At 38.8% G+C, this 14187-nt stretch overlaps 1 protein-coding gene across 5 annotated transcripts in view; it reads left to right on the forward strand.

The window, feature by feature from the left end:
* The window catches only part of SUN1 (Sad1 and UNC84 domain containing 1), a 52894-nt gene that overhangs the window by 19779 nt on the left and 18928 nt on the right, over positions 1-14187 (forward strand). For 2 of the 5 annotated variants that reach the window (XM_008564106.1, XM_008564113.1), the window contains 10 exons: positions 711-895; positions 1946-1972; positions 2078-2260; positions 7527-7724; positions 8307-8390; positions 10096-10194; positions 10707-10800; positions 11478-11536; positions 11691-11836; positions 12459-12698. In XM_008564106.1, the coding sequence (XP_008562328.1) occupies positions 711-895; positions 1946-1972; positions 2078-2260; positions 7527-7724; positions 8307-8390; positions 10096-10194; positions 10707-10800; positions 11478-11536; positions 11691-11836; positions 12459-12698 (1315 nt within the window). Of the gene's footprint in view, positions 1-710; positions 896-1945; positions 1973-2077; positions 2261-7526; positions 7725-8306; positions 8391-8713; positions 8825-10095; positions 10195-10706; positions 10801-11477; positions 11537-11690; positions 11837-12458; positions 12699-14187 lie in introns of all 5 variants that reach the window. The other 3 variants (XM_008564133.1, XM_008564120.1, XM_008564127.1) reach the window with 3 other exon arrangements.

Here is a 14187-nt window from a genome sequence, read left to right on the forward strand (position 1 = left end):
AGTTGATTTCAACGTGTCGCTCCATGAGAACCACCCAGCTGTGCTGAGCTAATACAGAACCTGGTGGTACCAGGTTTATTGCTGCCCTGCGCTCATGTGGTCATCCTTTTCACACTGTTTCGTGTTACTCCTGCCTTTCACCCACCACCGATCCCCTTGAAGGGGGAGGATCTTGTTCCATTGGCCTGTGTATCCCAATTACCTAACTTGATGTTGACTATGCATAAAATGTTTATTTTTGAGGGCTTTACTTTTGTGGTATATGAATGCAAAAATTATTTGGGGTTGCCACCTTTCTTGCTGTACTTAACACAATTTTACCTTTACCAGCGACTGATAAGTAATATGGGATATTTATATGTTTGCAGTTACTTGAAAAGGAGAGGGGTTAAGTTTATAAATCAGAGTTTTTTATTATTAGGTCATTTTTATTTTTAGTTATATTAGGTTTTAACCACTTTTGGGTCATGGGGCTCAATCGTTTGAAAACTATTTTGTGTTGACAGTTTCAGGGGTGTTCTTGGACCCAAGCTTAAACATTCCTTTTTTAGATTAATAGATGTTCATTATAATGGAAAAGGTGTAAGAAAATGGTTTGCCTTAAAATGCTACATTTATTCTCAGCTAAAGATTTTGTGTTGGTAAAATCTATTCATTTTGTATTTACTAGAAAAAGTCTATAAACTTGTTTCTTATTCCTTTCTTTTTAGGACAGTAAAACAGCGCCGAAGTGCAAGCAGACCAGCTTTCAGTGTCAACCACATGTCAAGGAAGGTACTGTCCTCAGGTGTCAGCCAGGGCAGCTCTCGAAATCTGCAGGGCATGGCGTCTCTGCGGCCTCCTGTGCTAGATGAGTCTTTGATTTGTGAGCAGACCAAAGTGGACTACTTCTGGGGTGAGTTACTGGGAGATGCAGATCGCCTCATCTACAGTTGAGTTATTTCTCAGGTTATTCTGGGAAGAAGGGAGGTTATGACCCCAGGTCATCCATTTGCCGTGTTACTAGTTGGGAGGAGCATTGGGGAGGTTTGTGCTTGTCTCCAGGCTCAAATAGGAAATGTGTTGGAAGTTGTTTTCATCAGCTGCCTCCTCTGGTTATGCTAATATATAGTTACTTGTCCTGATGTGGAAGATTAAGTAATCAGGTAGTAATCAGATAAGTCTGTTTTTCTAAATGCATTACTCTTGTAGGATGTTTAAACAAAGGCAGTGCAAAAATTCCCCAGTGTGTTTCCAAAATGCTCTAAGCAATGAGGCAGCGAAGGGAAAGTCATTAGAAAGCATTCCTGCGTGGAGGAATTGAGGCTAAGACAGTCGTGGCTTATGCACTGGCTTGACTTGTGGCAACAACAGTGCGGCCCACATCCTGCTGTTGAGAATGTGTGACATCACCAAGGCTGTGCACAGGGGAGAGAAAATTGGATAAGGAATACAGAGCTGCTTCTTTATGTTCAGCTTGTGTTATTGTTGGCCCTTTTGAGACCATTAGAAGATCCAGATTAGTTCAAAAAAATTTTTGAGTGCTAATTTTGGGAAGCATTGGTATTTGTGTTTGTTCTGTTTTGCTCAGCTAGTGAGAGTAGTTGCCAGGCAACAGAGATGCATATGCTGCTAATTATAGGGTTTCTGCCTTGCTGAATGAGAGTACTGGGTTTTTATCTAATTCTCCTTATACTTTCTACCTACCTCTTTAGGCCAAATTGTATGTGTATTGGTATGTGTATGTATTTTCTCCAAAGATGTGTTTTCACCTTGAATCTAAAGATAGTATCTGCATATATCTGGAGAAAATTCCATTAATTCTAGGCATTTTAGGAAATAAATCTTGACCAATGCCATAATGCTAATTTACTCACCGTTGTAACTTTTACCTTTTTGTTGGGTTTTGTTCTGTTTTGATAAGTTGAGCTCAACAGCAAAAATGTGTGTGGGTTTTTTTTTTTAGGTCTTGATGATGATGGTGATCTTAAAGGTAATTTATTCCTTTTTTCTTCCCCACACTTTTCAAAATAGAAGTTTTAGTTAGATATCTGCAGATTTTAATAAATGGGTTCCATCTACTTTTTGAAAACTTTAGGTGGAAATAAAGCTGCTATTCAGGGAAATGGTGACCTGGCAGCTGGGGCAGATGCTGCCGCACACAACGGGTATACCTGCAGCGACTGCAGCATGCTCTCTGAGCGCAAAGGTGTGCTCACTGCACACTCCACTGCCCATGGACCTTCATCAAGGATTTTTTCTAGGGACAGGAATCAAAAACGTAAGTCTTACTCTTTTACAAGTTAGAAAAATATTTAATGTCCGAATGTTTCCTTTTCTTTTGATAAAAGTGATTTTATAGGCCTCAGTGACTGCCCTATTTCTGTTATAGCCTTGAACTCAAAATTATCCTTTAAAAGTTTAAAGAAATGTACCAAAAATTGGCTTTGTCTTACTTGTCCTCTTTCAACTTATATTTTATGTGGCTAGTATTTTTGTACCTATAAGTATTTTGAAATTCTATAAACTTGGAGTTTTGTTGAGCAAAAGGAAACTACTACTTAAGTGGAAGTGTAATAAAACTATGCAGTCACTTTCAGGTGCATTCTTTTATTTTTACAAAACAGCATAGATGTTCAAATGTACTGAAGGAATAGCTTTATAGTGGTGCTTTCATCTCTACAGCAAAAAGTGTTTTTGCTATTGTTAAAGTGAGGAAAATATTTTCTGTGGTCACAAGAGTTGTGGTTATAGTGACAGAGGGGACTTCAGAGAATATGCAGATTCTGGGAGGGGTACCCAGAGCCCTGGTTTTGTCTGGGATTGCAGCAGTCATTGCAGGGAACCCTTCCATAGGCAGCCCCTGCCTATGGCATAGGAGAGGTGACTTCAGTGTCCTGGATCTCCTTGCTTGAAGAGCAAGGACCTCATAGGTCCTCATAGTGGCTGGGGGAGATGTACAGGTGTCAGGAGTGCTGCGGCTTCCTCCTGGGCACAGGGGACAGCAGAGCCACAGACCACTTTTTTAGGTTTCAGGTGTGGCTGGAATGTCCCTGGAGGCTTGGAGACTGCACGCTTTTCATGACTATCCAGCCTGTGGTTACTGTCATCTACAGCAGGAAGAGGCTGGAGCCTTTGACTTCCTTCACATGTGTCCTGGCTCATTCCCAGGTCCTCAGCACTGTGTCTGTTGATTTCACATCCTGGTGTATTTGGAGATGCTGGAAGCTCTAGGAGGGCAGGACTATGTCTGTCTCATCTGCTGTGCCTGGTGCCAGGGGTGCTCGGCTAATCTTTTTCAAATGACTGTTTGGACATAAGGAATTCAGTCTTCATTTTTTTTAGTTTTAGCATCTTAGTTTTCTTTTTACCATCTTATCCTTGTGGCCAAAGCTTTAAGTTTTGTCTGCTGTGGTATTCTTGACACTGTTAGCATTAATAAGCATAAAAGGGGAATGGAGAGGTGGCAGAATCAAATGGTATGTGAACTTCCTTTATAACACTTTGGGGCCTGAGTTGTACTTGGCAGTGTTGAGCATTGCAGCCCCATTTTACAGACAAGCAGACTGAGGCTCATCCAGTTCAGAGAACTTGCTGGTGAGCAATGGAGCTTGGGACTGAACCCAAGCATTTTAATTCCAGGTACTCCCCCCTTTACGCTGCACTGCCTCCGGGAGTTCTTAACTATTATTGAGCACCTTGGGGCCAGGCACGGTGCTGAACACATTATGTAATCTGCACAAGGATTCTGTGTATTCAGGGTTTATTGAGGCTGCCTGTTGAAACTTGCCATTGTTAGGTTGAACATAACATTTTTCTTAGAGTAAAATCACATTCCACAAACTAATCTGACAGAATAATGATGGTCACAGTTAATTGAATATCTATAGAAATATTTGTTGCTTTCCTAAGGCCTCCTTACTTGTATCGTATTAAATGTTATGTCTCTTTATGACCAGCCACTCTTTGTGTTGATAATACAATGGGGTCGGTAGGCCCCATAGTCAGCCATGTAGTTGACTATGTCTTCAGATAGAGAAGTAGTTGGTGTGATATTGGTAGTAGCCTCCTGAAATTCATCATACATCCCTGCTTAAATGGTCTTGAGGGTTTTTGAAGAGAATACAAATTACATCTTCATTGATGTGGGTTTCTATTCTTATCACCTTCCTTGATCTCTTAGACTATAACAGTGATTTGTAGAGCCAACACTGATTTATGACCCTGTTAAAAAGAAAAAATCTGGGCCGGCCCGGTGGCGCACTGCTACAGTGCGCCGCTCGGGAGCGCGGCGGCGCCCCCGCCAAGGGTTCGGATCCCACATACAGACCGGTTCCCGCTGACTGGCTGAGCGAGGGACGGGTGCAGCACCGAGGGTTGCGATCCCGTTGCTGGTCCCAGTCCGGTACGGGCGCGACACTGAGGGTTGCGGTCCGTTGCCGGACACGAAAAAAGACAAAAAGGAAAAAAAAAGAAAAAATCTATTTCTAATTATTAGAGTAAAATATGTTTATCAAAGAACATTTGAAAATCACAAACATGCACAAAGAAGAAAATTAAAATCTCCTATAACCTACCACCCAGAGATAACCACACATGATGTATTAGGTCTAGCCTTCCAGGTTTTTCCTTTATTACATAGTCAAGATCATATCGCATGAATTGTTATGTAAATCATATTTACTTAAAATATGTATGACTTTTCTCAAGCATAAATTAACTTTCCCCTCCACATTTTTTCTTTATTTTTGTTTTTATATACTGTATTAGTCTCTTTTCTGTTGCTTATAACAGAATGCCTAAAACTGGGTTATTTATTTATTCATTTATTTATTATTTATCTATCTATATATCTATATATTTCTCTATCTGTCTGTTTACACTGGCCTGTACGAGGATCCGAACCCATGACCTTGGTGTTACAAGGCTGTGTTCTAACCAACTGAGCTAGCTGGCCAGCCCATAAGCTGGGTAATTTATAAAGAAATGAAATTTATTTCTTACAGTTTTGGAGGTTGGGAAGTCCCAGGTCCAGGGGCCACATCTGGTGAGGGCTGCCTTCTTGGTGGGAACTCTACAGAGACCCGTGGCAATGCAGGGCATCACATGGTGAGAATGGCATAAGCCAGAGAGCTAACCTTCTCACTTGCTCTCCTTATAAAGCCATCAGAACCACTCCCTGATAACCCAGCAAACCTTCAGCCCATGGATTAATCCATTCGTGAGGGCAAGACTCACGCAATCCAATCACCTCTTAAAGGCCCCACCTTTCGAATAGTATAATCGGATATCCCAACCTCTTAGCACATGAACTTTTGGGAGACACGTTCAACCCATAGCATGTGCATTCATTGAAATTCTCATTGTATAATCTTTAAATAGTGTAGTTAAAGTAAGTCCTTCCCCCCAGCCCAATCCAATCTCCTTCTAGAGGGAACCACTGCTAACAGTAATAGTTCAGTGTGAATTCTTTTTTTTAAATGAGGTAAAATTCTTATAACATAAAATTAACCATTAACCATTTTGAAGTGTACAATTCAGTGGCATTTAGTTTATGTTTTCACAATATTATGCAGCCAGTACCTGAATTCTGCTTTCATGTACCTAAAGAACTACATAGTTTAAAAAAAAAAAAAAACTGTATAGTTTTGTCTTTACTTAAAAGCTATCATACCACCTGGAATCTTTTAAAAAATGTATCCACATCAAGACATTCTAATTTAATTTGGTATATGACATGTGGCTTGGGTACAGACTTTTTTAAAAGACCCAAGTAAACTTGGGGAAACACTGCTTTTTTATGGTTAACTTTTGGAAAGTAAAAATTAGAGATCTTTAAAAAAAAAAAAAGCTATCATAGTACATGTGTATGTGTGTATATATATATAGTTTTGCAACGTTTTTCATTTTATATGTTAAATGAGATTAATCTCATTCTTTTTTTTTTTTTTCCTTTTTGTCTTTTTTTTCGTGACCGGCAACGGGATCGCAACCCTCGGTGTCGCGCCCGCACCTCGCTCAGCCAGTGAGTGGCTGGTCTGCGGCCGGTCTGTATGTGGGATCCAAACCCTCGGCGGGAGCGCCGCTGCACTCCCAAACGGGGCACTGTAGCAGTGCGCCACCAGGCCGGCCCAATCTCATTCTTTTTTATTCCTGTCTAACATTACATTTATGTTTGTATCAAAATTTAATCAGTTTCTACATGGACATTCAGGTTTTTTTATGTTTTTATAGCATTAAAAACATCATTTCTTTGGGTGTGTTTTCTTGTTCATATGTATTTGTACACATGTGCAAAGCTAGAAGTAGAATCAATATGTAAGAATAATGTGCAATTTCAGTTTAAATAGATTCTTCCAGTTGCCTTCGTAAAAACCTGGTCCACATTGTTGTCCTCTGTAGCAGGATGAGGGTCCGTTTTTTCTTTACTCTTGCAACATCTTCATATTTTTTCTTTTTAAATTTTGCCAATTTGATGGATAAAAAATGGAATTTTAGTGTTTTTGATTATCAGTGAGACTTACCATGCATTAATTACCTCTTGGTAAATTTTTTTTGCTTTTTTTTTACCAACCTCTATATAAATTTTATACTGCAGTATAAAAGTTGGCACTAGGCTAATGGTCTCAGCTCTGTTTTTTCAGTACAGTGTTCCAGTTCACAAATTGGAATTTTTTCTATTCTTTTGAAAATACTAAAGCTCTAATTTTATTTCTCTAATAAGGTCATTCCAACTCATACTTCACTAGTTCAAGTGGGCCTCATACCATGTATTCTGAACTTACCAATTTTCACTGGGCTGGGGAAGTAAGTGGAAGAGCTGAGTCTCAGAAGCACTGTATGTTGCAAACAGAGACTACAGTGCCCCAAAAGAGGCGGGCTGGAATTGACAGTGTGCATACAAGTCTACTCCATGAAGAAACATTTTTTTCAAGAATAAAAATTTCTAGCAGCTGTGATTTGCAGAATATCACCCCACACATTTAGATTAGCAGAAAAAATATCAGGGATCAATCACATTGTATCTTCTGAAGCTTATAGGCACTATTAAAAAGTAGCAAAGGATGCCTTTATATTTTTTATATAGATATTCCATAATTTAATTGATCACTTGTCAATGATCTTTTCGATTGTTATTCCCCTGTTGCAAATGCCGTAGCAAACGTCCTTGAAGGTGTTTTTGGTGTTCTTGTTTACTCCTTCTCAAGTTGGTGGGTCAGAGGTCACGTAAGGAAGTAGCTGTTTGGCAATATCTAAATATTGTAGTGTCTGTATAAACAATATTGGGGTGAAATGATCTCAAATTGGATATTTTATAGAAGATTGCTAGTGCAAAAGACATGGTGTTAGGCTTTCCCGTGTTGGCTTGGTTTGCAGCTCCATGTCTCAGTGTTGCTGTCATCTGTCAGTAAGGCTCTTACCAAGTTGTCTTTGGTGCCCGTTTTTAAAGTGTTGCCTGAAATTAATAATCTGGGTATCTGACTTATCAGGGGAGTAAATGTTGGCTTTATGGGAAGAAATAACGTGTGTTCACGGTTTTTTAATAGGCGGTGCATCTTTCTACATGGATAGGATTTTGTGGCTGGCCAAATACACTTCGTCATCTTTTTCATCATTCTTAGTTCAACTTTTTCACGTGGTTTTAATGAAGCTCAATTATGAATCAGAAAATTACAAATTGAAAAGTTATGAATCAAAAGATTATGAGTCAAAAAGCTATAAGTCAAAAAGCTATGAATCGAAAGGTATTTAAATAATTTTTTTCACCCTTTCCCACCAAATAATGCTTTCAAGGTGGAAAAAAAACTGCTTTTTCTTACAAGGCACTTCATTCACGTTTCTCCTCTTGTGATCTTAACGCTCTTGCTTGTGGCTGCTTCCTTTGGATCTTTTTATTATGAGAACTTAAGAAAGTTTTAATGTGTTCTGAATACAGTTCAGTTTTCTGAAAGTTGATCAATGCTTAAGCATTTAAGTATGAAGGTTAATATACTCAGCTTTTGATTTTTGCTTATTACCATTTTAAAGCAAATACACTATTTGAATGGTATTTAGAATCATGGTGTTTCAAAAAAATTTTAAGCAGGCCAATCTTTGTATTGTATTGACTACACATAGTATTTAGCCAGGTGGGGTTTTAAAATCTCTTCTCATAATCAAAGCCTTGGCATCTGTATTCACCTACATTGTAGGAGCCATCAGCTGTTCTGAAACTTGGAAGTGATCTGTTTAGCATGTTCTTTGATTCTGCTGGCTTTGTTGGGGTCTGAGAAGCATTTGTGCTCAGCATTGGTGAGTTTTCTAAGCCTCTTTTGCGTGTGTTGCAGCTCATGCCAGTTACTGTGGGAGAATGAATGTAAAAGAGTTTCTCAGAGAGGATGGCCACCCCAGTGTAAATGGGGAATCACTGTGTAAGTATGGCTTCATTTTACATGTGGAACGGTTGGTCTTGGAATTGGTTCCCTCCAGTTGTAGTACTGGGCCGCTAGTAATAGAGAATGAACAACCCATATGAACACGGTGGCCCTGGTTAATTAAGATGGGCTGGTAGAGCTGGCACTTAAACCCCTAATAATAGAAGCTAACAGCCATCAGATGCATATGCTTTGATTTTTTTTTTTTTTTGCATTATAAAGTTTCCTAGTTTTTAAAAACTACTATTGTGTGCACAGTTCAGGTTGACAAGGTTTGTATATTAATCTGTCCCATTAACTGCTTGTCACCACACCCACAGGCGATGACTGTAAGGGGAAGAAGCACCTTGAAACACACTCAGCCCTCCACTTGCAGTCTTCAAGTCCACGCAGGGTGGCAGGGACCATTTGGCACGTCTGTGCTTATGCAGGTTGTCTCTTGCACTTTGTTTTGTTTTGTTTTTATCATGTTCTTTCACAAGTGCTTGTTCCTCGTTTGGTTTGTGTTTGGAATTCAAGTGTTTTAAAGCGCTGCTTTAAAAACTGACAGGAATAATATTAACTTGGTTTAAAATATGGAGAATCTCCTTTTTGAAAAGCTTCTTTGTAAATTTATTTAGTATGAATTAAATGTGTGAAAGGCAATTTATTTCAGGTGAGATTAAAAGTTTAGAAAAGGCTAATTACTAATTACCCTCCTGTGCTGGAGTATTGCAAATAGCTCCTTGCCCCTCTGTCCTGTTGCTGGAAGTACCTCATTGCTTTTGTGATTACTGTCTGTCCTGAAGTTCACGGTAAGGACGTTTACACTTAAAAAATTAGATGATTTCGAGTTTATACCTGTAACTTTCTTGGTAAAAGGGGATACCTTCCTTAGGCAGGTTTTTTGTTTTTTGGTTTTTTTTAGCTGAGCTTCAAAAATAATTGTCTCTTAGCTATTAATCAATAAAGATAAAGCAATTGGTTTTTTTTTTTTAAAATCCTCAAACCATATTTCTTTGCATATCAGCCAAGTTGGAATTATTTAGTAGTTTCAGGGGTCAACATGCAAATGTTAATGAGTATATAACTTTTAGCAATTACTCTTGAAAAAATGGAACAAAATAGATTTTATAAACAGTTTTCTGCATTTTATAATGTGTTATGTGTGGTACTAAGTTTATTGTGTTGTATTGTCATCCAGTGGAACTACCAGTTATCATTCCAAAATACTTTTTCACTGGAAAATGTTAGCCTTTAGAATAATTTTCATTTCTGACTTTGAATAATCATTTTCACACCCATAGTGTTTGGACTGCTGGTGTCTGTGCAGTTTCAATTTGCTTTAAAATATTATCTTTCAATATAAATTCTGCTATCATCAATTGCCAACATTTATAGGGTAGTTTCCAACCACCACCACCACCACCCTTGGGTTTTATAAGGGATATTTATCTGCATTTTACATTTTAAATATCTGCTGGCAGAAGTGAATGAAAACTATTAAAAAATATAGAGGGTTTTCATAAGTTAATTTTAGCAAGTATCCTGCTTAGGCTTAAAATAGTTGTTTTTGTCTAGAGGCCCTTGATGTACTAATATGAGAGAGTTTTGGTAAAATGTGTATCAATAGGAGTTTCTTGCCATATTGTCATTATGAAGAGCTGGTTCTCTGGTTTCTGTGTTTGAGGGTCCCCTCCCGCACACATCTTCTCTGTCACAGGTTACTTCTTGATGCAAACACTGCAAAGGATCGGAGCTGCAGGATGGTTTGTGTTCGAGACAGTGTGGTCGGTTCTTTGGTTGGCCATTGTTGCTCCAGGTGGTTATTTTGGATTTCTGTGTTAGCATTCTCTCCAAAGCTTTTGGCAATTAAGCACCTGCAGTAAATGATTTACTTAACCAAATAAAAATTTCGTTTTAGGTTCTCATGCTTTGATCCTTGATATAACATATAACATATTTCATTCTTTATTACTTAGAAATGCTAACATACTATACTTTTGGTTGCATGAGCATCTTTGTTTCTCTGGTGTATTGGGTTTTGTGTAAGTCCAGCTGTTTGATTTCAGTGTAACTAAGAATGCATGGATTTGGTGTTTTCTCTCTTGTATCTTGTCTTGAGTATTTATCTGCATTCTATATTGCTTTTCTTGCTGTGATGACTGGCATCATCTTAATATGCTTCATCCCTAATCTCATCTTAATATACTTGAAAATATCTATTAGTAAATTCCCTTGTGCTTCTAGCTTGGTCATCAAAAAAACAGTCCATTTAAGAGCTTGGTTTTCCTAAGAACATTTCCTTAGAATGTTTGGCTTTTTCTCTTTTAGGGAAGGCAGCCTCTGGAATGTTCTGGTGGCTAGGGATTGGATGGTACCAGTTTGTTACTTTCATTTCTTGGCTGAATGTGTTTCTTCTTACAAGGTAAGGAAATTGGTATCATGTCAGTTTGGTGTTTTAAAGAACCAATTTTGTGCTAATTGCAGGTTATCGTTTGGTTTATTATTATTATTATTTGGGGGGGCAGCTGGCTAGTACAGGGATCAAACCCTGTATGATTTATTATTTTATAATGATTTAACTTATATTTACATAGTGTTTTGTAGTTTGGTATACCATTTCATATTTTATAGAGTGCTTTTATATTCTTATATAATTTTTTAAACCAGCCTGAGAGATAGGAAAGGCAGGGAAAGGCATGTGTGCAGAGGTGGGGCAGTACGAAGGTGGCATAGCTGGAAGGCCTGGTCAGGAGGAGACCCAGTGCCTGTGATTCCTGCGCTAGTGCAGTCCCAGGGGACCAGGCTGCCAAGGGGATAGCGATTCAAGGTACTCAAGGCCTTTCCTGTAGCACCAGCAGGCGCCTTCCTTGCTCATAGAAAGTTAGTGAACATGTTTGATTGTAAACATGGGTCTTGAGGATACCATTTTATGGGAAAGTTCTCCTGTAGGTATATACAAACTTTGTAGATTAAACTATAACTGCTTTACTAATATTGTAAGGGGGATATTTTGTATAAAATTATCTAGAGGAGGGAAATAGAATGGTGAACCACACCTTTTACTTTTTCCAAGTTAAATGTTCTTATTTTTATTCCTAGGTGCCTTCGAAATATTTGCAAGTTTTTAATCTTGCTCATCCCACTATTACTTTTAATAGGTAAGTAAAATTTGGCTTAGTTACTTTAGAAAATTAGTATATACCCATACATATATGTAAATAAGTGATAAAATCGAGCATTTAAATACTTTTTTTTTTTTTTTGAGAAGCAGTGTATGCACATGTGTGTATAGTTGTTTTTCTCTCCTTCAAGGTGCAGGTCTCTCTTTATGGAGCCAGGGTGATCTCTTTTCATTACTGCCTGTATTAAACTGGACAAACAGGCATAGAACACAGAGGGTAGATGACCTCAAGAACATATTTAAACCTGAAACTTCTCACCTGAATCAGCCTCTGCAGGTAACCAGTTAGAAAATTCTCTTATAGGGCTGGCCCGTGGCTCACTTGGGAAAGTGTGGTGCTGATAACACCAAGGCCACAGGTTCAGGTCCCTATATAGGGATGGCCGGTTGGCTCACTTCAGAGAGCGTGGTGCTGACAACACCAAGTCAAGGGTTAAGATCCCCTTACTGGTCATGTTTTAAAAAAAAAGAAAGAAAGAAAATTCTCTTATATTCCTCAGAGTAAATTTTCAGACTGCTTGTGAACAAGGTGACCTGTTTTAGAAAGTATTTTTGAATGTCAAATAAGCAAATCTTATAGCTCTTTAAATGTTCTCAAATAGTTCAAATAATGCACATTTAAAGTAATCTTCTTATTTGGTTAGTTTTAATTTTTAAAATGTAGTGGTATTTGTTACTTTGCAAAATATTGAAAGTATAAAGAAGAAAATGAAAACTCCCTGTAGCCATATTGCATTAAGGATAATCACTAATAATTAAGGTATTTGTGTATTTTCCTTTAGTGTGTTTTTGTGCCCTGTAGTTGGCATCTTGCTTTAACATTCTATTTTGTGTTTTTGATTTACCCTGTACTCATGGTCACTTGACTGCCTAGTTTCATTTCTTGCTTGCTGTGTTAGGGTGATGGTGAGGCTTTTCAGTGGCATCGGATGAATGACGTGGACCAGCAGGTGACCTCTTTGTCTGAGCAGTGCCACCACCATGGCGAGAAACTCAGAGAACTGACGATTTTACTTCAGAAGCTGCAGGCACGGGTGGACCAGATGGATAATGGTGGTGCAGCGCTGTCATCATTGGTTAGAGATGCCATGGGACAGCACCTGCAGGAGATGACAGCCACTGGGCTGCTGGGCTCCAAGGTAACGCTGAGAAGCTTCTGTAGCTTGTGTGGACAGAGTGGATAGGAGAGGTGCTGCTGTGAGAAGGGGTTGTATTATCTGTTTTTAATTGTTGGGAGCAGCACACACTGAGAGGGAGTGGGGTTTCCATAGTGCCCTGTGGAAGCAGGAGATGGTAGTCCCTAAAAGGGGTGAGGATAGAGTTGTGTGGTAATGCCCAGGAATGAAGTCTGATGGTCATGGGAGTAACATGGCCTTTTCATCCTTTTCTATGAATTGTCCCTAGCCTGCATTTTACCTTTTGTAAATATATTGAACATAATTAAATGGAAGTCTTAGCTGTGCTTTTACTGGTACTGGCAGCATTGATTTGATCTGCATTTCCCTGTCATTGTTAATTTGAAAAGTACAAATCTGTGATCTAAAAATATCTCAAGTGCTGGCCTGTGGCTCACTTGGGAGCAGAGTGTGGTGCTGATAATACCAAGGCCAAGGGTTTGGATCCCTATATAGGGATGGCCGGTTAGCTCACTTGGGAGAGTGTGATGCTGACACCACCAAGTCAAGGGTTAAGATCCCGTTACTGGTTATCTTTTTAAAAAATAAAAATATCTCAAGATTTTGAAATAGTTGGTTAAGAGTAGCTACTCTTCCATATGGAACACAGGCCTGTATATAAATGTCTCGTTTATTTGCCATTCTGATAGAAAGGTCAGCCCATTGTCCTCAAAACTGATGTTTATTTTCTTATGTTCCAAAATTATTTAGTTTAGATATTTTGGACTGAAATCTTTAAAATATATATTATGCCCATGCCTTGTCAACGTGCTTCTCCCTGGTGTCTCTTGTATAAGCAAAGAGCCCACTGTCTTCCTACCTGTCAAAGCCGCAGTCTGGGAATGACCCATATCCCACTGGGTAGAGTCTCATCCATCTCATGCCTGGTCAGTTCTGCCTTCTAGCCCTGTCCACATGGAGCCAGGTGATACTTTTAACTCCTGCCTGTACTGTGGTCTCAGGTCAAATATCACTTACTCCTGGCTGCCTGACCAGGTTACTCTCTCCAGTTGTAGGTTCCTACCATCTTATACTTCACCTATAATAGTATCAGCATTTTTCACTGTGTATAGTTGTTGCTTGTTTAATTTGCTGTCTTCTCACACCTGATAGGGGCTAAAAAGAATATTTGTTGAATAAATGAGCATTTCTTAATGCTGATGTGGCAGGAAGCACATCAGTTTATGTATTACATTGTTATGTGCTGACACCAGGACTCTGAGGTTGCAGAGATGTTCATGCCTTCTCTGAATGACCGTGGATTACCATGCTTGGAGTTTTCATATCCATTCAAGGGACACTTTACTGCCCTGCTTTGGTTCCTGCATAGTTGCTTATTTTTAATTTCTCAGCCATAAAATTGAGATGATTTCAGTAAGATCCAATTAACATAGTTATTGTTCTGTTCCTATTGGCCATTTAACAACGTTGTAAATGGAAAAGGGAAATAAAA

Source organism: Galeopterus variegatus, unplaced genomic scaffold, assembly GCF_000696425.1.
Source record: "Galeopterus variegatus unplaced genomic scaffold, G_variegatus-3.0.2 Scaffold182, whole genome shotgun sequence".
Classification (NCBI taxonomy): Eukaryota; Metazoa; Chordata; class Mammalia; order Dermoptera; family Cynocephalidae; genus Galeopterus; species Galeopterus variegatus.